At 43.2% G+C, this 24,232-nt stretch overlaps 1 protein-coding gene across 1 annotated transcript in view; it reads right to left on the reverse strand.

The window, feature by feature from the left end:
• plce1 (phospholipase C, epsilon 1) overlaps positions 1-24,232 on the reverse strand; it is a 228,888-nt gene that overhangs the window by 122,100 nt on the left and 82,556 nt on the right. The window contains 3 exon segments of the mRNA XM_084331001.1: positions 3,491-3,601; positions 5,473-5,620; positions 6,621-6,766. Coding sequence (XP_084187127.1) covers positions 3,491-3,601; positions 5,473-5,620; positions 6,621-6,766 — 405 coding nt within the window.

Here is a 24,232-nt window from a genome sequence, read left to right on the forward strand (position 1 = left end):
TTGGATATGTGGACTCCGAGGTACTTAAAACTGTTCACTCTCTCAACCGGTGCCCCGTTGAGGGGGCTGTAGTCCCTGACCCCCGACCTCCTAAAGTCCACAATCATCTCCTTTGTTTTGCTGACGTTCAGGGAGAGGCTGTTCTCTTGACACCATCCCGCTAGAACCTTAACCTCCTCCAGGTAGGCCCTCTCGTCGTTTGCAGAGATCAGGCCCACCACTACTGTGTCGTCAGCAAATTTGATGATTGTGTTGTTTTTCCGCTGTGCCACACAGTCGTGTGTGTACAGCGAGTAGAGGAGGGGACTCAGGACACAGCCCTGGGGGGCCCCTATGTTGAGAGTGATGGATGAGGAGGTGCAGTTGCCTGCTCTCACCACCTGGGGTCTGCCCATCAGGAAGTCCCAAGACCCACTGGCAGAGGTCATAGTTCAAGCCCAGGTCCCTGAGCTTGGCTATGAGTTTGGAGGGGACTATGGTATTGAATGCTGAGCTGTAGTAGATGAATAGCATTCTCACATAGTTCCCCTGCCTCTTGTCCAGGTGTGATGCTGCTGTGTGCAGCACATGGGCTATGGCGTCCTCCGTGGACCTGTTGGGGCGATATGCAAATTGCAGGGCATCCAGGTTGATGGGGAGGGAGGAGCAGATGTAGCCCTTCACTAGCTTCTCAAAGCACTTCATGGCTATGGAGGTGAGAGCTACAGGGCGGTAGTCGTTGAGGCAAGCAGGCTTGGATTTTTTGGGTACAGGGATAATGGTGGACTTCTTCAGACAGGTGGGGATGACAGCCTGTTCTAAGGACAGGTTAAATATGTCAGTGAATACCGGGGCCAGTTGGTCGGCACAGACTTTTAGGACGCGGCCGGGGATACCGTCCGGTCCTGCTGCCTTCCTGATATTCACTTTCTTAAAGGTCCTCCTCTTAAAGGTTATCCTGAACACTGAGTCTCCATCAGCAGTGCTCAGGGTGGAGTTCAGACCCAGATCAATCAACTTGTCAGCCAGTCTGGTGGGGACTATGGTATTTTTCAGCTAAGAAAGCTGAACTATAGTCAATGAACAGAAATCCCCCCTTCTGACTGTCAAGGGTGTTGTGCAGTACCTGGGAGACCGCATCGCCAGTGGACCTGTTTGTCCTGTATGCAAACTGCAATGGGTCCATGGTACTAGGGAGGGAGGCACAGATGTAATCCTTGACCAGCCTTTCAAAGCATTTCATGACCACAGAGGTGAGTGAGTCTGTAGTCATTTAGGCCTGCTGGGGAGGAGTTTTTTGGTACAGGGATTATAGTGGACAGGCAGGGACCACAGACTTGGCCAGGGATCGGTTGAATATAGTGGTGAACACTGGGGCTAGCTGGTTAGCATAGGACTTAAGTATTCGTCCTGTTATCCCATCTGGGCTTGCAGCTTTCCTAGTGTTCACCCGCATAAGCGCTCTCCTCACGCTGTGCTCTGTCACAGAGAGAGTGTGTTTCTCCCCAGCGGAGGAACCCCCCGCGTCGCGGCAGCCGGCGCATCAGTGATGTCGCTAGCCGGTGAGCTAACGTCGCCACTGCCCGATCCAAACCACAGAAGAAAAAGTGGTATAGATGTAAGTAAATTAAAAACCACTCACTAATGTTTTAACTCGAGTGATTTTGCATCCCCCAGTGTAATCAGAATTGACAGCACACAGCCTCAAAAAGGGGGGAGAGGGAGGGCGAGATACATTTGAATAAAATGGACATGGATCCACTTGGATCATTGTGCTTCCCCAGGTGAACTGAAAGTGACTGCATTTGTCGTGTGGCAGTGAAAGGGTTAACCTTCTGTATTGTCACAGTGAAAGGGTTAACCATTTGGTAGTGTGGTAGTGAAAGGGTTAACCTTCTGTAGCATGGTTGTGAAAGGGGTAACTTTCCTGTTGTCGCAGTGAAAGGGTTAACCATTTGGTAGTGTGGTAGTGAAAGTGTTAACCTTCTATAGTGTGGTTGTGAAAGGGTTAATCTTATGTAGTGTGGTAGTGAAATGGCTAACCCTTTGTCGTGTGGCAGTGAAAGGGTTAACCTTCTGTATTGGTATATCATATCTAGCCGGTTAGACTACTGTAATGCACTTTTCACAGGTCTCCCTAAGAAAACCACAGAGAGGCTTCAGCTAATCCAAAACTCTGCAGCCCGACTGCTAACTAGAACCAAAAGGAGAGAGCACATTAGTCCAGTCTTAGCTGCTTTACACTGGCTTCCTGTAACATTTAGAATTGACTTTAAGGTCCTTCTCCTTACATACAAAGCTCTAAATGGACAGGGACCTAGCTACATCGCCAACACTCTAATAAATTACACACCAGCAAGAACACTGCGATCATCAGCTGCTGGACTACTAGAGGCTCCCAGAAGCAGTCAAAAGAGGATTGGTAATGCAGCCTTTAGCAACTATGCCCCAAAACTATGGAACAAACTACCCCAAAACATCAGGGAAGCCAACTCGCTAGACATCTTTAAAAGACAGCTTAAAACCTATCTCTTTGCTCAGGCATTTCACTGATAGATATCTGCTACCACCTAGTGGCAAGAGGAAACATCAGGGATATGCTGACACAACTTGTATTTACCTGCACTATTCTTACCCTGCCTACTCTTATACACTGCCTAACAAATTCATGTGTCGGTTATTGCACTTTTTACTTCTTACTGATGACTATTTTTAAACTGAATCATTTTAAACTATTTTTATTATTTGCTAGATCCAAATGTGAAACACTGTGATTATTTGTATTACTGAATAGAGAGCCTATTAGGATGCTAGATCCTAATGTGAAACACTGTGCTATGCTCGCTCATGCCTGTATTTTTTATGTCCATTCAATTTTATAATTTTTTGACTATTTTTAAACTGAATCATTTTAAACTATTTTTTACTATTTGTGTTACTGAAAACTGTAAGCGGAGAGCCTATTGGGATGCTAGATCCTAATGTGAAATACTGTGATTCTACCTGTCTTATCTTTTTATGCTCGCTTATGCCTGTATTTTTTACTGTTGTGAAGCACTTTGAACTGCAACCTCTGTATGAAAAGTGCTATACAAATAAAGTTATTATATTATTATTATTATTGTCACAGTGAAAGGGTTAACCATTTGGTAGTGAAAGGGTTAACCTTCTATAGTGTGGTTGTGAAAGGGTTAACTTTATGTAGTGTGGTAGTGAAAGGGCTAACGCTTTGTCGTGTGGCAGTGAAAGGGTTAACCATTTGGTAGTGAAAGGGTTAACCTTCTGTAGTGTGGTTGTGAAAGGGTTAACCTTATGTAGTGTGGTAGTGAAAGGGCTAACCCTTTGTCGTGTGGCAGTGAAAGGGTTAACATTCTGTATTGTCACAGTGAAAGGGTTAACCATTTGGTAGTGTGGTAGTGAAAGGGTTAAGGTAAACAATGCAGTAGAAGTGTATGTATTTACACATGTGCGTGTGTGACAGATGTGTGTGTGCATGCCTGTGTGTATTTACCTCCAGCGAGTCTTCTGCATTGTCTACCGGTGGTTTGAGGCTGATGATGCTAGCCGTCCCGTCCAGCGCGTCGCTCAGCTCCTTCAGGAAGACCCCGCAGAATGGCACCACCTAGTGGCAGAAGACAACCATGCTATCTATAATACTGCTTCATCAAAAACAGCTTCCAAAGCATGCAAAGCTGTTTTAGGCCACGTCGTAGGCTACTGGTGGTTACTCTGGGTGCAGGAACATCCGTTTATATACACAAGCAGCGTGACTTTTGTGCAGAAAAGCTATTAGGTGTTTTTGATGTAAAAATTATATCCAAATATTGTCATTTGAGTTCAGTAAGTAATATCTGAAAGGATCCTGTTGGCTTATCAGACGACTTCCACTAAGGGGTGCTGCCGAGCCCGAGGTTGGCCTGCCCTAAACAGAGGCTACGAACTGTGCCCTGCGCCCTTTATCCTGCGCCAGTTAGCCCAGTTAGCTCAGTCCGTGTGGTGCAGATGTTTAGGGAGTGAGACAATTCTCTCCCAGGAATATCTAGCCAATCACACAGGGACATTCCTCTGACTCTAGCCTGCTGGGGGGGAAGTGGGGCTACTACAACTACATAAAAAAAAAGTCGATTCCGATTTGTCTCAAACTGGGAGTGGTTACAGTCCACCCATAAACCACTGTCGGTGGGGTTTTACTCTCTGAGATATTGGAAGTGCAAAGCAGTGCAGGTGGAAGTCAACGTGGACAGGAAGCGTCACTGAGAAGCCCCCAGGCTACATTCCCCCAGTCATTGTATTTAATACTTATTGCTGTTTTGATGGTTACACTGAGTTACTGCCGCAATGCTACTGAGCTCTTCTGAAAAATCCCGTTCCACGCGGCCCGACGCCGTGAGGCAGATGATCTTCTTCTACAACATGCAGTCGACTGTTCTCATGTGTATACAAATTGTAATGAACCAAAAGCAGAATATAAATTGTTATTATAAAGGAAAATCTACAGTATCTTTGACGGTGAATAACACCATGCTAACATTGACCAGCCATGAATAATTGCCACTGAGCTCATTCCGCACCTTCTTGAGATCAAGTGTACTAAAAATCTAAGCAAATGAATAAAGGGCAGATGATTTACAGGGGTTTTTGTAGATACAGTACTGAATTTTGCCATCCGGACACATGCAATTTAAAATATGAATATAGAATATCAGGCCTATAAATAACCTTATTATGGCCAAGACATACATCTATGGATCGGGCCAAATCTCCTCTTTCCAATGGCAGAGTTTAATCTGTATTTAGTAACAGGCGCCTGTTACAGGGCAGCAAAGACTGTGAATGAAATCTACTGTAAGTACATTTACTTACAATAGTAAATACAGTTAATTAATTAATATAGTTAAGTACAGTTACTTTTGTATAATGTCCATAGCTTCATTTGTCCATTTTTCACAAGACGTTCACTGACAGGTAAATAAACAATATACGTTGTATTTTATGGCAATAACGTTCAGGTTTGTTCGACCCGTGAGATATAATCACAAAAATAACGTCAATATGTCGGCTGGTGTGAGCTGGGTAGTGTAGTTTTATGAAATATTGATGTCCATCGAAAGCCCTAGGTCTCCTCTTTCTTAGGACTACAATGATTTCCTCTCGTCTAAATCATCCGGTTTCTGATGCAATGCGCAGAGATTTCTATAAACTCATATTTAGCTAATAACACTTAAAATCATTGGTAAACAAACGTAGTGCTGAAAATATACACTTTGACTGCTGTTTTGATAGGGTTAGGGTATTTACTCTTGGCTACATTTGAAAAAGAAATGCAACATTAATTAATACGGACTGTATTGGTCTATTTATGACGTGAAATAAACCTCACCCGGTACCGGGCCGATCAGGCTTATGGGGTTAATCTTTTTTTCATTTATTTTATTTAATGATTACATACAATTTTTATCTATAGTACCTTTAACCTCTAGGCTATAAACGCACCTTGCATCCTGGGATATTGAGTGCCCTGGTGACCACCTTCTTGTATTCTGCGGAGGACTCGTGCTGCGCCATGGCGTCCTTCAGACTCCTCATGGTCTCAATGTCCGACTGGTCCATGAACTGCCACATCTTCAGCACCTTACGGGACCTTCAGCAGACAGACACATTTACTTTATTGTCATTTCTTCTGTACTTCCATACATTCAAAAAAATTTTATTGTTCCTCCCAGCCCGGAGTAGTGCAACAAGAAAGGTAAAAAAAAAGAAAAAAAGAAAAGAATCAAAGATGAATATTAAATATTCAATCAAAAATATCTAGAAGTGCATTAAGAAGCATCAGGAAAACATATAAGACACCCAATCAATGATTAAATAAAAACATACAGTATACGTCAACATATAAGACACTCAATCAATGATCAAATAAAATCATATTGTCGACATATAAGACACCCAATTAATGATTAAATAAAATCATATTTTCGACATATAAGACAACCAATCAAAGATGAAATAAAATCAAGTTAGCAGCATGACAGTAGCAGCGCGGTAGTGTGTTGGTGAGAAAGTGGATTTTTCACTTCAATGTTGGCATTATGTCGGGGGTCATAAATCTGTTCATAATCCTGACTAGAAGCTGTGTAGCATCCTGCTGGACTTGGCACAGATCCTCCTGTACCTCCTCCCAGACGACAGGAGGGAGAGCAGGCTGACAGACAGACCTACCATGAGTCTGACGGAGCATTCATTCTCATCTACTTCATCTAACCTTTCATGCCAAATTCATTGCCCGATTTCATTTAATTGAAAGAGATCAAAGGTATCCAACTGAAGGTATTGTAAACATCACGCTTTTGTTTATATTCACATTCTCACCCAAATAGACATAGTTTTCTATTATTGTTCTATAATCTACGAGCTGAATATATTTCCTACCTCAGAACCTTTTCAAAATCCATTTTCACAGTTTTCTTTCTCCTCACAAGGTTTGTATCCCACCCATGTTAAATTTCACTTTTGTTGTGTGTGTGTGTGTGTGTGTGTGTGTGTGTGTGTGTGTGTGTGTGTGTGTGTGTGTGTGTGTGTAGGTGTGTAGGTGTGTGTATGTGTGTGTGTGTGTGTGTGTGTGTGTGCACGTTCCTGCTAACCTGAGTCCTGCGAGGAACTCCATGACGGCATTGTAGTTCCCCATGTTCCAGCAGCACTTGGCCACGTGGACCAGATTGGAGAACACCTCCCTCTTCTCCTCCATGGAACCTGCCGTCAGAACCAGCCACGTCACCCACGAGCTCACCTGTTGAGACATTATAGATATAACATTATTATCACAGACGCCGTCACAAGACTCCCTTAGAACCTGCTGTAAAGGCTGAGCCACCTGTTGAGACATTAGCATAGATATATAACGTTATTATCACAGACGCCGTCATTAGACTCTCTTAGAACCTGCTGTAAAGGCTGAGCCACTTGTTGAGACATTAGCATAGATATATAACATTATTATCACAGACGCTGTCATGAGACTCTTAGAACCTGCTGTAAAGGCTGAGCCACAAACTCACCTGTTGAGACATTATTATCATAGATATAACGTTATTATCACAGACGCCATCATAAGACTCTTAGAACCTGCTGTAAAGGCTGAGCCACAAACTCACCTGTTGAGACATTATTATCATAGATATATAATGTTATTATCACAGACGCCATCATAAGACTCTCTTAGAACAACGGGGCGGTATGGGTAAAGCACCAGGAGACGACGGGTTTACTCCCGATTTCTACAAACAATTCAGTGATATAATCGCTCCGAGACTATTAAAAGTATATGAGGATTCATTGTTAAAGGGGGGCTTGCCCACTAGCTTGAGATCTGCCACTATTACATTACTACAGAAAAAGGGCAAAGACCCTCAATGCTGTGGAAGCTATAGACCTATATCCCTGAGCAATTTGGAAGAAAAAGTATTGGCAAAGATACTTGCGAATAGAATAGAAGATGTATTACCAACTCTGGTGCATTCAGATCAAGTGGGCTTTGTGAAGGGGAGAAACTCAGCTGATAATATCCGCAGACTCCTACACATAATGTGGAAGGTCAGGAATGATGTAGAACCTACAGTGGCCTTCTCATTGGATGCCGAAAAGGCCTTTGATAAGGTGGAATTTGCATTCTTATTTCACACACTAGAGCGCTTCGGGTTCGGACCATCGTTTACCGGGTGGGTAAAACTGTTATACACAAATCCGATGGCATCAGTATTGACCAACGGGATCGTATCCTCGCCCTTTAACCTAGGGCGGGGGACGAGACAAGGTTCTCCGCTTTCTCCCCAAATGTTTGCGCTCTTCCTCGAACCACTTGCTGTCGCACTAAGGACTAATCAGGACATCAAAGGGATAATAGCGGGACAGGTAGAACATAAATTATTTTTGTATACGGACGATATCTTATTGGTATCCAGCAATCCCCGAACAGCAGCTGGGGTCATTGGAACTATTATCGAGTCCTTCTCCGAAATATCTGGGTACACAATCAACTGGAGCAAGTCAGAAGCAATGCCTCTCTCTAAATGTTGTCCCCCTGATATCAGAAGGGGGTGGCAATACAGATGGATGCCGTCAGGGTTGATATACCTAGGAATAAAGCTGATCCCAGGTCTGAAAGAGTTGATGCAAACCAATATTGCCCCTATAATCGAACACATTAGTGCTCTGACCCAGAATTGGGCCAAAATGAATATGTCCCTCCTGGGAAAGATAAACCTAGTAAAAATGATATTGGCTCCCAAATTAAATTATATCCTATATATGTTGCCGCTGACTCTCCCGACCCAATTACTCAAACAGTATGACAAAGTCATTAATGTTTATCTGTGGGGGGGCAAAAGGCCGCTATTTGGACGGGCCAAAATGTATGCAGCAAAGGAAAATGGCGGCTTATCCCTGCCTAAACTAGACTGGTATCACTATGCATTCTCGCTCTCCCAGCTCTCCAAACTGAATCACTCGTCTGAGGAGGCACCTGCTTGGGTCAAGATGGAGGAGGAAATGATATATCCCTCATCTCTGGAATCCTTCCTGACACAATCAGACAGACCTATACCTTTTAAAAACCCTTTAATGGCATTTATCAGGGAAACTTGGAATCAATCGCACAAAATGACTGGTGATAGCCCATATTTAACTACGAGAGCCTCTATATGGTATAATAAGAAACTAAAGATTGGTAAGAAATCAGTCATATGGGACGATTGGATTAAAAGGGGGATACATGTACTAGGGGATATAGCCGGGGAGGATGGGGTCTTGCCTTTTGAGGATATTAAAGAGGATTTTGATATAGATAATAAAAACTTTTATAAATTCCTACAGATTAGACATTGTATATCGTCATCAATAGGAGGACCAAAGTGTGGCCCGATTACTGCAATTCAAGAAATATTCTATAAAGGATGGCGTAGGAAAGGCGGTGCGTCAAGATTTTATGATGTTATAAGAGAATACAATGCACCCAAATTGGCGGGTCTGAGATTGAGCTGGGAGAACGATGTACGTGAGGATATTACTGAGGAAATGTGGGAGAAACTGGTGTCCAAATGGAGTAAATTCTCTAGGGAGGCGCAATCACAACTTATTTTTTACAAAGTGTTGAACAGAAGCTATTGGACGCCTAGTAAACTGGCCAGACTGAAATTAAGGGACAGTGACATCTGCTGGAGATGTGAGAAGGAGACAGGCACTTTACTGCACATGTTGTACGAATGTGAGAAGGTCCGGAAAATGTGGGATCAAATTGTGATATTCCTAAGTAAGGTCTTGAATGTGAAGATAAATAACGCCCCAATGGCATGTGTTTTGGGTATAGTACCGAAAGGGATTAAACTGCCTAAATACCGGGGAATGTGGTATAGAATGGCCATGATATCAGGATGTAGAATTGCATTACGACATTGGAAATCACCTGTTGATATTACTTTTAAAGAATGGATGGAACTAATGTTCCGGACAGCATCATATGAAAGGGTGACGTATAGAGTCGCAGGGAGAGAGGATATTTTCGCTGAGGTATGGGACAGTTTTCTACACCTGACTGAACGGTCTGGGGACAAATGATTAAGATGGGATTACAATATTATCAAGGATGAATATGAAAAAGGGGATTTGATCTGATGGTACTTGTGCTTTATAATGTATTGTGTATATATGTACATATATTTTATGTCCGGATGGTGTGTCTATGGAACGGTCACTGTCTCTATCACACTCACATGTGCGCAGGTATAGCCGCATACAAGTATCTAGGATACACATATTCATATGTGTACATAATAGGTTTACACACACTCATATACACAAGGATAAGGTATACACGTCAGGGGCACACATACATGCACATACTCATTTATAGGAAATAGGCATACACATACCTACATATACACATAGTTGAAATATAAGCTTTCACTGACACATAAGGGGGATACACATGTATATAGGAGACACACACATACGTAGCTGAGACGCACATATATATACACATCTGAGATATACACTCACATAGGGGGCAGAGGCACACATGGATACGAAACACACACAAGAGATAGGAGTACAGTCACATACCAGGAAGATGCACACACACACATATGAGGCATGTACACATGCTTACGTGATACACGTACCCACATACATGTGTCGCAGACATGCGTGCATGCATGTTATCATGCACAACTGCATATGTCTGGGGCGCTTTCTCTCACATGCAATATGGAGAAGGGTGGCATCCCGATAGAGGATGCAGCACATACCTGCTCGAAGGTAGTTCGGTCTACATGCAAGGCATATATATCAGGAATGTATACGCATAATGTATAGTATAGTATGTTTCTTTTTTCGTAAGTCTTTTTTTATTTTCCATGTCAGGTATTAATGTATTTGTATGAGTCCTTTACATGTTTTGTATGTTCTTACAAAAAAGAAAAAGGCAAATCCTGGAAATTGAATATGATGATGTGGAAAGAGATGTTTGGAATGTTGGAGAGATTTGTGCAAAAAATAAAAATATAAAAAAAAAAAGAACAACGGGGCGGTAGATCCGAACATTCTATGGGACACACTGAAGGTGGTGATAAGGGGGAAATTGATGGAGAAGACAGCAATGCTGAAGAAGGCCAGAACGGAGACATATCACAATCTGATAGGGAAGCTGAAGAAGCTAGAGGGGAGACACCAGATATCAAAAGAACAGGAAACGCTCGGAGAAATCAAAGAAGTAAAGGCCAGGATAAATAGGGAATTATTGACGGAAATAGAAAAGAAAGCGAGGTTCATGAACAGTGATGCCACAATTACTTGTAAAAGTAATCCGATTACTGATTACTGATTACTCCTTTAAAAAGTAATTCTTAGTTACTTTACTGATTACTTGATTATCAGAGTAACTTAGTTACTTTGAAAGTAACTAGGTTACGAAGTCGTCGTCCCTGCTGCTGCCACAACATAAGAATGACAAAAAAAATTTAGTAAAATGTACTCAGTTTGAGTAAAATGTACTAATAGGGCAGGTAGGCCTATCTTGCTATCTATAGATCTATAGATTTCACAAAAGATAAATGGTCAATAACACCACATGTAGGCTGATATGTAGCCTACCTTTGAGGCCTGCCCCATTCAGATATGGTTCTACGTTATTATTATTTATTATTGTGTGAATGAATGAATGAATGAATGAATGAAAACTTTATTTAACAGATTGCAGAATGGGTACAATACAGTACGGCTCAATACACACAATTGTTAAGGGGATGCAGACCAGAGAAAGACGTTTGTCTTGTTTCCATCAGGGTCCCCCATTTTCAATTCATATAGACATTTATGACATACACAACATACATGATATTTATGGCATAGGGACATATAGGTATTTAGTACTGATACATTTGTGACATAAGCGGTATTCAAATATACAGTACTGTTACCCCTAGATCATGACAGAGTATATACATATGATGGGGAGGGGACTGTACATTAGGAGGGGGTGGGTGGGTGGGAGGGAAATATATACGGCGGGGAGGGAATATATATACTGCAGTGTTGTCAGTGTGCTACTGACAACCTACATACTGCAGTATGGTGTAATGTTCCATGTTCATGAATTATAGTGCAATGCAAAAGATGTTTAACTCAAAGGTGGAACATACTGTTTGGCTGGTGGTGCAGCTCCGAGTCCTGTAGAAATCGACGGTCGTGCTGTGCTGTATATTCCATATGCGGTAGACAGTATTTTGTTTCCTCCGCAAAGTGAATGTTTTTTTCACCCGGCTTAACAAACGTTAAGTAGACTAGTGAACTTCCAGTGCAAGAAAGCGTTACGAATACGAGCGCGAGCTTCTCCCTGCTAGCGCGCAGTTTAGGTCAGCCTGAAAATAACAATAACAGCCGCGCCCACCAGCATGGCTCAACACGCCAGGTTGCGTGCTGTGACGTCACTCCCCAATACAAGGAAAAGCTTTCCAAACATATATTTGACTGTCGAAAACGAAAGAAAATACTGCATTCCGCCTGCATTATGATGAGATAGTAACGAAATAGTAACGCTGCAGCCACTTGGACAAGTAACTGCAATCAGATTACTGGCTTGTAAAGATTAACGCGTTAGATTACTATTTTCGGGGAAAAGTAATCAGATTACAATAACGCGGTACTTAGTAACGCGTTAGTGGCATCACTGTTCATGAAACAAACGTACTATGAAGGGGGACCAAAAGCGACCAGACTGTTGGCTAGGAGAATTAGGACGCAACAGAAGTTGAACACGATACACACAATAAGGGATACAAAGACTAATGAAATATTGAGAGACCCAGCTGAAATAGAGAGGACATTTAGAGAATACTATGAGAAACTATACACACAGCCAAAAGCAGTGGGAGAAGAGGAAATAGAAGCATATCTGGAGAAGCTAGAGTTACCATCGATAGGGAAAGAACAGAATGAAGAATTAAATAAAATAATTACGGAACGAGAACTGGAAGAGGCAATTAGTAGAGCTAAAAACAACAAATCTCCGGGGAGCGACGGATTCCCATCGGAATTCTACAAGACATTTAGAACGGAATTAGCACCCATGTTAGGGGCAGCGTTCAGACACACGATGGAAGAGGGCAAAATGCCCCCCTCGTGGAAGGAAGCCATAATCACCACGATACCGAAGGAAGGGAAGGATCGAGAATTATGTAGTAGTTTCAGACCTGTGTCCATACTCAACGTGGATTACAAGATGTATACATCAATAATATCAAAGAGATTTGAGACGTTTATGCCAGACATTATAGATGAAGATCAAACTGGATTTATTAAAGGGAGACAGACACAGGACAACGTGAGAAAGACATTACACATAGTAGAGGAGATACAAAAACAAGGTGGTAGCGCGGTACTGATTAGCCTAGATGCAGAAAAAGCATTCGACAGTGTGAGCTGGACATTTTTATATAAAACATTGATGAGGTTCGGACTGAACGGGAGGGCGATGAAGATGATCAAGGCGCTATATCAAGAACCGACAGCGAGGGTTAAGGTGAATGGCAGTCTGACGGATAGAATCAGATTAGAGAGGGCTACCAGACAGGGATGTTGTCTCTCACCAACGCTCTTCGCCGTTTTCATAAAACCACTGGCGCAACTGATCAGACAGACCGAGGACATCAAGGGAGTAAGGATAAAGGGAACGGAATATAAACTAGGCCTATTTGCGGACGACGTGATAGTATACATGAGACAACCAGACAAGAGCTTCCCGGCACTGATGGATCTACTGAAGGAATATGGCCACTACTCAGGATACAAACTAAACGTGACAAAGACACAGACCTTAGCATGGAACTATACCCCAACGACGGAAATTAGGGAACAGTACGGGATAAGATGGGACATGGACAAGATTAAATACTTAGGGGTGAACATCACGAGAGGGGTGGGGAAACTGTTTGAGGCGAACTATACACAGATAAATCAGAACATCAAGAGAGACTTAGAGAGGTGGACAGTAATGCCCTTGGACTTCAATTCAAGAATAGAGGTCATTAAAATGAACATACTATCAAGGTTACTGTATCTATTCCAGTCACTACCGATACAAATACCACAGAATCAATTCAGGGAGTGGGACAGACTGATATCGAGGTTCATATGGGCGGGGAGAAGACCACGGGTCAGATATAAAACACTACAACTACCAAAGGAAGAGGGAGGGATGGCAGTACCCAGCCTACAAGATTATTACTATGCAGCACAACTGAGAGCAGTGACGTGCTGGTGTAACGACAGATATGAGGCAAGATGGAAAGACATTGAAAAAGAAGGGGAGGGATACAAGGTACAAGCTCTGGTGGGAGATAGGGAACTATTTAAAGAAAAAGAGGGACTATTAGATCCAATCACCAAATGCACCTTGACCATATGGAACAGAGTAGTAAAAACACACAAATTGGAGAAGCAGTCAGGGGTTCTGAGATGGGTAGCACATGACAAGAGATTCAAACAAGGGAGGTTAGACCATGGATTCAGAAGGTGGGAGAGGGGGGGGGGGCAACAGCGATATGCAAAATGATAGAGAAGGGGGAAATGCAGACACTACAAAAATTAAAGGAGAAATTTGGACTAGAAAACAGGGACCACTTCAGATATCTACAGGTTAGAGACTACTACAACAAAGAAATAAGGGGGGCCAAAGACGAAGAACAGAATGGAATAATCAAGATGATAGTATGGGCATACGAAGGGGGGCAAGGAAGAGTAATATCAGCAATATACCGGGCTATAATGAACAGCAAGGGACACACGACCGATTACATAAGGGAGAAATGGGAGAGAGAACTAGAGATAGGAATAACAGGGAAGGAATGGGGGAACATATGCGAGGTGCAACATTCAACAACAGGATCGAGGATATGGAAAGAGTTTGGATGGAAAAACATAATCAGATTCTTTATAACCCCAGAGCTGAAGGGAAAATATGCACCAACACAAAGAGCATGCTGGAGGATGTGTGGGAAGGAGGGGGCAAATCACACGCACATTTTCTGGGGATGTCAGAAGCTGAAGGGGTATTGGGAGGAGATAGGGGAGGCAATGATCAGAATATTAGGATACAGGTTACCACAAACAGGACTGGTGCTTTACTTAGGAGACCTGACACACGAGGGAATACAAGGGGGGGACAAATATTTAATAAAGATAATGTTGATAGCGGCCAGAAAAGCAATAACAAGACTGTGGTACAAAGAAGACCCACCGACAATAGCACAATGGGTAGGAATAGTGGAAGAGATACAGGATATGGAGAGGATAACACACATGCTGAGGTTACAGGAAGAGAAATTTAGAGAAAGATGGGGAAAGTGGGAGGATTACAAGGGGAACGAAAACGACATCACAGAGGAAGAACCAAATACATCACAAGAGGGTGAAGGGTAAAGGAGGAAAGAGGTTCAAAGAGGGTCTCTGAACCCATGTCACACACTTAATGTTTTCTAATTTTATTTTTGTTTAAGATATGACAATTGTTTTATGTTTTTTCCACTTCATTATTTATGTATGTGAATATTGGCTTAAGTCAGTATTTTTTTTTTTTCGACTTTTGGATATTATATTTTTCTTTATTATTTATGTCTGTTTAATAGTGTTGTTGATGTTATTGTATATGTTGTGTTGTTTGTCTATAAATGTTCAATAAAAATTTAAGTTTAAAAAAAAAAGACTCTTAGAACCTGCTGTAAAGGCTGAGCTACGAGCTCACATGTTGAGACATTATCACAGATATAACGTTATTATCACAGACGCCATCATAAGACTCTCTTAGAACCTGCTCAACTGTCAAAACTCAACTCATAACTGCTCATAACTCAACTGTTACGTTAAACTGTTAAACATTATCATAGCCTATCATTTGCTGTGAAGCACTTTGAGCTGCAATGCATGTTTGAAAGGTGCTATATAAATATAGTTATTATTATTATTATTATTATTATTATTATAGATATAACGTTATTATCACAGACACCGTCATAAGACTCATAAGACGTTCAGTTCATGCCCATTGGTTGAAGGATGAAGTTGCAACAGATCTTTTGTTTCTCTTATTAAACACTGGAGTAAAACAGACCTATTTTGATGTACACAGAGAAAGTCCATGAATCAGGGTTCCCACAGACATTGCAAAATTAAATTCAAGGACTTTTAAGTACTTTCCCGAGCACTATTTAACATTTTCAAGGATGTCACTCGAAGGATACAATTCAGTTAAATGCTGTTTTTTAAAGCATCTTCTTGGCCTGCTTGCCAGCTAGAGCAAGCTAGAGCATCACCCGCGAAGAGATGAGGAAAAGCAGTTGGAGCGTGCGAGACAGCGACTCGCCAGATTTGTTAGTTTTTTTTTTTATCCACTTTTTCTCCTTCCTTTTCAGTTTTTCTCCCATCCCAATTTAGTCGTGCCAATTCCCCCCTCCCCTGTCTTGATCGTTGCTCGCATGTGCCCCCAACTGGTCGGTCGTAGGGAGGGTTGAAGAATCTATCGCATGTCCCCTCCGATACATGCAGAGTCAGCCAGCCACTTCTTTTCAGCTGCCAGCACGGACTCTCATTGGCGAGGTGTAACGTGTGGGAGGCTCACACTACCCTCGACATCTCCTGTCCTTGCTGTGCAGGTGCCCTGACCAACCTGTAGGAGTCGACCAGATTACCACCCATTGACTCCCCTCCCGCTGACTCTGCCAATTGAGTCAGTATGACGGCCGGCCCAAGCCGGAGGCAACGATGACAGCCGGATTCGATACCTGTGTCTCACGTGTTGGTGACGAGCGCTTAGACCGCTGCGCCACCCAGCCGCCCTCTCGCCAGATTTTATTAAAACAGAACAAAAAAGACCTATTACTTGATTCAGAACAATTTGATCATGGATGAACAAAACATTCAATGAGAATGGTTGATTTGAATTTCAAGGACTTTTTAAGCACCTTGTTAAAAAATTTGCTGTTTTCAAGGAATTCCAGGCCTCGACTTAAAAAAGAAATCAAGCACTTCAAGGACCTTGTGCGAACCCTGATGAATTTATAGTACCTCAAGTTTATATGGTAAAGAAAATCCTAATCAGGGCTTTAAATTCAGCCGTTTCTCTCTCAGGATCCTCCCCCGTCCCGAGGCCGACACAAAAGACATGGCATCAGTCGTCTACCAGCAGCTACACACAGACTGTACCAAAGAAGACCAAAAACACCAAATACATGCCGTTATCTAAAGCCAAGAATCTGAAACGTGGAGCTTGTTTTTCAAATGTTATAAGAAGAAACTTCAGCAGAGTGCTGTAAAAATGGAGGTTTATTATAGGAAATGGAACCAGAGCACACACTCAGTAACAGAGTGGATTATAAATCTACTGTGATAAAAGTCAAGCCTCCAGTACACCACCATAGTTTTACGGCCAATTTATGTGGATTTGAACACAGTTTTGGGGCTTTTCCTTTTGGGTGGTCAGAGTGGAGCTGAGGCCATGCAGCGGGTTTACCACGACGCAGGTTCAATTCCCACTTACAAGGATGTTGGACTACTTAACAATAGACTCCCCTTCCACCTGATGGACGCATATCATCTGTATTATTATTATTTATATACATATACATATAGAATTGCTCCATATGGATTTTAATATATCATGCTTTTAAGTAGTGTAGTTTTAATGTAGTTGGTGTTTTTATAGTGTTTTTTTTTTTTTCTTTTTTTATTACAATTTTCATCCATTGTTAATAACTCAAACAATAACCAAAAATAACAAAATAATATGTTTGGGTGCATCTTCCTGACACTCAACTCCCTTTACACAAGGTTCACTTAAAAATTTACCCAAAAGGACGCAGCTATACACATTAAACAAATGTAGATCGTAACGGTGTAATGTACATTATCCATCTTTCCCATTTCTTCCAAAACTTGTCCTGTTGCAGTGTAAAAGAAAAAGTTATTCTTTCCATCTTAAAAATATCATAAATAATATCAATCCAATCATCTACTGTAGGAATTTCTGTTCTTAACCACTTTCTAGTAATGGCTTTCCTGCTAGCAGCACTTAGAATCTGAAATATATATCTATCACCATTTTCTGATGGCATAGCGCCCAAATTAGACTCTCCAGCTTAAATGGAATGTCCACCTGGAATACTTTTTCAAATATTTTATGGACCTCCCTCCAGAAAGGCATCAGCAAGGGACAAGACCAGAATATGTGATAATGATTTTCCTCTGAGAGGCCTCACTGTCTCCAGCAGTTGGAAGATTTGGTATAATGACTCCCTTGAGCTGGAGTAATGAAGAACCTAATAAGGGTTTTCCAACTAAATTCTCTCCATACGGGTGAACTTGATGTTTTCCATTGTATTTCACATAAATCCTCCCATTCCTCTTCCGTTATATTTAGGTTTCCCTCCCTTTCCCATTTTTTTTTTTACATACAATGAATTACCTTTCGTCTGTTGTAATCCCCTATAATGTCTTGAGATGGTTTTTTGGTTTGAGTTCGAAACATAAGCCTCTCTGAAGACTTTTAATAAAATATTATCCAAAAGCGTTTGTTCACTTCGCTTCAATAATTGCTCGATATAGTGCCGAACTTGAAGAAATCATATAATGGTCTTTTTTTACTGGAGTTTTAATGTAGTTGGTGTTTTTTATAGTGGTGAGTGTCTATGTATTGTGACTGTATGTTTGTCTTTTAACCACTGCACAAATTAAGTTCTGAAAGGAAAATAAAGTAGTTTGAAGTTGAATTTTTGTCATATCAGGTATCGGTGCGCTCTCTCTCTCTTTCTCTCCCCCCTTCTCTCTCTCTCCCTCTGTCTCCCCCCCCTCTGTCTCTGTCAAAAGCCAAGAGTAGGAAGGTGTCCATGTCTGCACCTGTCCCGTCAGGTCAGGCTTTCATGTCTGTCCCACATTGGACTATACAGTCAAAGTCCCCACAAGCAGTAGTGGAAGTCGTCTACCTCAAGCAAGTAAGCAAGAGAGAGGGAGAGTGTGTTGTGTGTTGTGTGTGTGTGTGTGTGTGTGTGTGTGTGTGTGTGTGTGTGTGTGTGTGTGTGTGTGTGTGTGTGTGTGTGTGTGTGTGTGTGGAGACAGAACTAGACCTAACTCATCTCTTCAGCATTCCTCTACTGCGACCAGTATGGTCATTTTGCACACAGACACAAGCCAGCTGTCTCCACCCAAGGGAGACCAGACTGTACCATCTAGATCATAGCTTAGGGGTCTGGAGGGTGTGTAGTTAGAGACCAGACTGTACCATCTAGAGCAGAGCTTAGGGGTCTGGAGGGTGTGTAGTTAGAGACCAGACTGTACCATCTAGAGCAGAGCTTAGGGGTCTGGAGGGTGTGTAGTTAGAGACCAGACTGTACCATCTAGATCAGAGCTTAGGGGTGTGGAGGGTGTGTAGTTAGAGACCAGACTGTACCATCTAGATCAGAGCTTAGGGGTGTGGAGGGTGTGTAGTTAGAGACCATACTGTACCATCTAGATCAGAGCTTAGGGGTCTGGAAGGTGTGTAGTTAGAGACCAGACTGTACCATCTAGATCAGAGCTTAGGGGTCTGGAGGGTGTGTAGTTAGAGACCAGACTGTACCATAGATCAGAGCATGGGGGTCATGAGGGTGTGTAGTTAGAGACCAGACTGTACCATCTAGATCAGAGCTTAGGGGTCTGGAAGGTGTGTAGTTAGAGACCAGACTGTACCATAGATCAGAGCATGGGGGTCATGAGGGTGTGTAGTTAGAGACCAGACTGTACCATCTAGATCAGAGCTTAGGGGTCTGGAGGGTGTGTAGTTAGAGACCAGACTGTACCATCTAGGTCAGTGAGTAGGGGTGTGGAGGGTGTGTATTTAGAGACCAGACTGTACCATCTAGGTCAGAGAGTAGGTGTCTGGAGGGTGTGTAGTTAGAGACCAGACTGTACCATCTAGGTCAGAGAGTAGGTGTCTGGAGGGTGTGTAGTTAGAGACCAGACTGTACCATCTAGGTCAGAGAGTAGGGGTCTGGAGGGTGTGTAGTTAGAGAACAGACTGTACCATCTAGGTCAGAGAGTAGGGGTCTGGAGGGTGTGTAGTTAGAGACCAGTTAGTTAGAGACTGTACCGTCTAGGTCAGAGATTGATTGATTGGTTGATTGATTGATTAAAAACATTATTAACAGATTGCAGCAATACAGTACATCTCAATACACACAATTGTTACGGCGACCGTCGGTTGTGTGATAGTAAAGGGTTAACCTTCTGTCGTGTGGCAGTGAAAGGGTTAACCTTCTGTGTATTGTCGCAGTGAAAGGGTTAACCGTTTGGTAGTGCGGTAGTGAAAGGTTTAAGGGGATGCAGACCAGAGAAAGACTTTTGTCTTGTTTACATCAGGGTCCCCCATTTTCAATTCATCATAACATTTATGACATACAGGTACAGAGAGTAGGGGTCTGGACTCTGGAGGGTGTGTAGTTAGAGACCAGTTAGTTAGAGACCGTACCATCTAGGTCAGAGAGTAGGGGTGTGTAGTTGAAGACCATTGACACACACACACACACACACACAACTCCCCTGCAGGCAATAAAATCGAAACCCCCCCCCCCCGCTCAGGGAAGGGAGATCTATTACAGGGTTATGTAAGGACTAGAGGGAAACACACACACCCACACACACACACACACACACACACACACACACACACACACACACACACACACACACACACACAGACAGATACAGAGACACAGACAGTCTGACACCTAGAGCAGGGGTTCTCAAACTTTTTTATACCATGACCCCATTTTATTTCGTAAATCTTTTGGCGACCCAACACATCTTGCGCCAAAAACGAGTTTACTTGTTATTGCCCGCCAATCGAATAGCGCCAACAACGAGTTTACTCGTTTTTATGATAGTTATTTCCTTTATTCGCTATTGGCATTCATAATTCATCCAGGAAGGCTCCGGGAGCCAGCTGGACCCTGTCTGATATTTCAACGCCTCAATACCGCCGCCTGGTGGATTTCGGGCGAGTTGCACTCCACTCTAAACCGGATGTGGCGCTCTGTGCATCGGGGAAAATCCTCCGTCAGAGATATCTTGTAACGTGGATCAAGATACACACTCGAGTGCATGGGATTGCTTTCGAGATGCAATAATCAATATGCTTTCTGCGTTTATTGCGTCATACAAACGGAAAATGGATATAGCAGATCGACATCAAATAATTGGAATTTTGAGGCAGCTGGGTGGCGCAGCGGACATTGCGCTCGTCACCAACGCAAGAGACACCGGGTTCGACTCCGGCTGTCGGCGTTGCCTCCGGCTTGGGCCAGTCGTCATACTAACTCATTGGCAGAGTTAGCGGGTGGAAGTCGATGGGTAGTAATCTGGACGTTGTGGACAGCAACTCCTACAGGTCGGTTGGGGACGCCTGCACAGCAGAGACAGGAAATGGCGGGGGTAGTGTGAGCCTCCCACATGTTACACCTCGCCAATGAGAGTCCGTGCTGGCAGGTGAAAAGTTGTGACAGGCTGCCTCCTCGTGTATCGGAGGAGACACGTGATGCAAGGCTTCTATCCTCCCTACAACCGGCCAGTGGGGGGCATATGCGAGCAACGTTCAAGACAGGGGAGGGGAGAATTGGCACAGTGGGTAATTGGGATGGGAGAAAAATAGAAAGGAGAAAAAGTGGATAAAAAATAAATAAAAAATTTGAATTATTTTTCACCAGATGCATCGGCCACAGGTAAGAGGAATCTAACGTTAATTCCAGCTCGATTGTCCATTTATTTCTTTATCTTTTTTGATCTACTTTTTCTCCTCCTTTTTTCTATGATTTTTCTCCCCATCCCAATTTACCTCTCGTGCCAATTCTCCCTCCCCTGTCCTGATCGTTGCTTGCATATTCCCCCAACTGGCCGGTTGTAGGGAGGATAGAAGCCTTGCATCACATGTCCCCTCCGATACATGTGCGCAGCCTGTCACATCTTTTCACCTGCCAGCGCGGACTCTCATTTGGCGAGGAGTAATGTGTAGGAGGCTCACACTGCCCCCGCCATTTTCCTGACTTTTGCTATGCAGGCGCCCCAACCGACCTGTATGAGTCGCTGTTCACAATGACCAGACTACCACCCTTCGACTTCCCACCCGCTAACTCTGCCAATTGAGTTAGTATGACGGCCGGCCCAAGCCGGAGGCAACGGCGACAGCCGGATTCGAACCCGGTGTCTCTTGCGTTGGTGACAAGTGCAATGTCCGCTGCGCCACCCAGCCGCGATTGTCCATTTATTTCATTGCAATCTATCCGATCAACGTATGGTGTCGTACTAAAGAAAGCCGTTAGTGACAATCAAGGAATCATAAACGACCCCCCCCTTTCCTTCACGCATGATGGAGCATAATGTATAGCGATCATATGCATTTGAATTTTTTAATATAGCGTGTATAGGAACGAAACGCCAATCGATTATGTATAATACGTGTCGGGGCCTATAACGCGCGTTCTAGGAATTACTGTTATACACTCTAAAAACATACTTATATTCACGACGGTACTAACACGACAATGTATGAATGGAAAAATATAACGTTCCCACATCTGGAACGATAGATACCTGATGTTGAATGGGCCATAGTAATGTCGATATAGCTATAATATTTAAAAAGTTATAGCCCTGCAAAGAAGGTGAGCCACTCCATAGGGTTACAGCACTGGCAGAGAGTGGTATAGATGGGCATACTGCGTGGCGCAGAATGTGTTAATGTATCACGTAATTTCAATGTGGAATTAAGGAATATCACATTTAATTACAGCACTATGTTATCAATACACATTAATAAAACGAGGCATATTTAGCCAAAATATGTTGCCAGAACATAAAAAAATTTATAAAAGATTTATTATTATTTACATTTTTTATTGAAAAAATATATCTTGCCAATGCGCTGTCACCTACCCACAACCCCATTTTGGGTCGCGACCCATAGTTTGAGAAGCGCTGACCTAGAGGCAGGCAGACACCAGATGCTTTCAGAAACATGCACGCGAGCACCGACCCCAGCGCTACAAAGGTCCAGGCGCTGCAGCAGCATTCTGATGCAAAAATCATTATTCAAAATATTAGTTTTTTTATATACCACTCCAAAGATTAGCCTAAATCAGCGTAAGAAACAAGCAAGTAGAAATAATTATAAAACTATGTAAACTGACCTGTCTACGAGGTCTCTCCTTCTCTTTCTCTCTTTCTACTTGTGAAATTGTACTTAAGTACAGTACTTGAGTACAAATACTTAAGTTACTTTCCACCACTGTATACTTGTACTCCACCTAGTATGAAATAAAAAAGCATCATAGTGGAAAACAAACAACCTAGGTCATAGTTTGAGTCGGTTTGGATCCCCGGAAAGATTACTTTGGGGGGGGGTTAGGAGAGAGAGAGAGAGAGAGAGAGAGAGAGAGAGAGAGAGAGAGAGAGAGAGAGAGGAGAGGAGAGAGAGAGAGAGAGGAGAGAGAGAGAGAGACAGAGAGAGAGAGAGAGACAGAGAGAGAGACAGAGAGAGAGAGAGAGACAGAGAGAGACAGAGAGACACAGAGAGAGAGAGAGACACAGAGAGAGAGAGAGACACAGAGAGAGAGAGAGACACAGATAGAGAGAGAGAGAGAGAGAGAGAGAGAGAAGAGAGAGATGAGAGAGAGAGAGAGAGAGAGAGAGAGAGAGAGCGAGAGACAGAGAGAGAGACACAGAGAGAGACACTGAGAGAGAGACACTGAGCGAGAGAGAGACAGAGAGAGAGAGAGAGAGAGCGAGAGAGAGAGCGAGAGCGAGGAGAGAGAGAGAGAGAAGAGGAGAGAGAGAGAGGAGAGAGAGAGAGAGAGAGAGAGAGAGAGAGACACTGAGAGAGAGAGACACAGAGAGAGAGACTCACTCAGATGACTCTGGGGGGGGTTTAGGAGGTTTTGGCAGCACGCTGACATTACAGTATGTACTCATGAGTGCTTGAGTAATGGAAGTGTCTCTGCGTGAGTATGCAGGGTGCCAGGCTGCCGGTGTGCAGTCTCCTGACTATCAGTAACGTGTCCTTGTGTTATGACATAAAGCTAAGCTATGTTGGCGGCCGGCTTACATTACAGGCCGTCCTGGCGGCACGCAAGAGAGTCTCTCTGCGGACGGCAGGCAACATAGCCGCTCCTGGCTTTGATATTCCAGATAGCACGATAGAAGAGAAGTGTGCGTGTGGTTTTGGTTGTATTTGTGTGTGTGTGGTGTGTGTGTGCGCGCGCGCGAGAGGAGAGAGAGAGAGAGAGAGAGAGAGAGAGAGAGAGAGAGAGAGAGAGAGAGAGAGAGAGAGAGAGAGAGAGAGAGAGAGAGAGAGAGAGAGAGAGAGAGAGGGAGGGAGGAAATAGACAAGAGAGATAAGAGACAGAGAAGGGGGAGAGAGAAAGAGAAGAGGGAGAGAAAGAGAGGAAGGGAAGGGAGGGGAAAATAGAAGGAGAGAACCAGAGAGCAAGGGGAGGAGAGAGTGGGGAGGGAGGAGAGGAAAGAGAAAGGGCAAGAGAGAAAGAGAGATGGAGAGAAACAGAGAGGGAGAAAGATATACATGCATTAATTTGCAGAAGGCCAATAGAGGCCTTGCACAGATTGTTTGTGTAGTTGTCTGTCTTCCAACATGGCTGTCTGTAACCACTGGCAACCACCTTTGAAAGAAAAT

The sequence above is a fragment of the Notolepis coatsorum genome (genome assembly GCF_963971535.1).
Source record: "Notolepis coatsorum genome assembly, chromosome: 15".
Taxonomy (NCBI): domain Eukaryota; kingdom Metazoa; phylum Chordata; class Actinopteri; order Aulopiformes; family Paralepididae; genus Notolepis; species Notolepis coatsorum.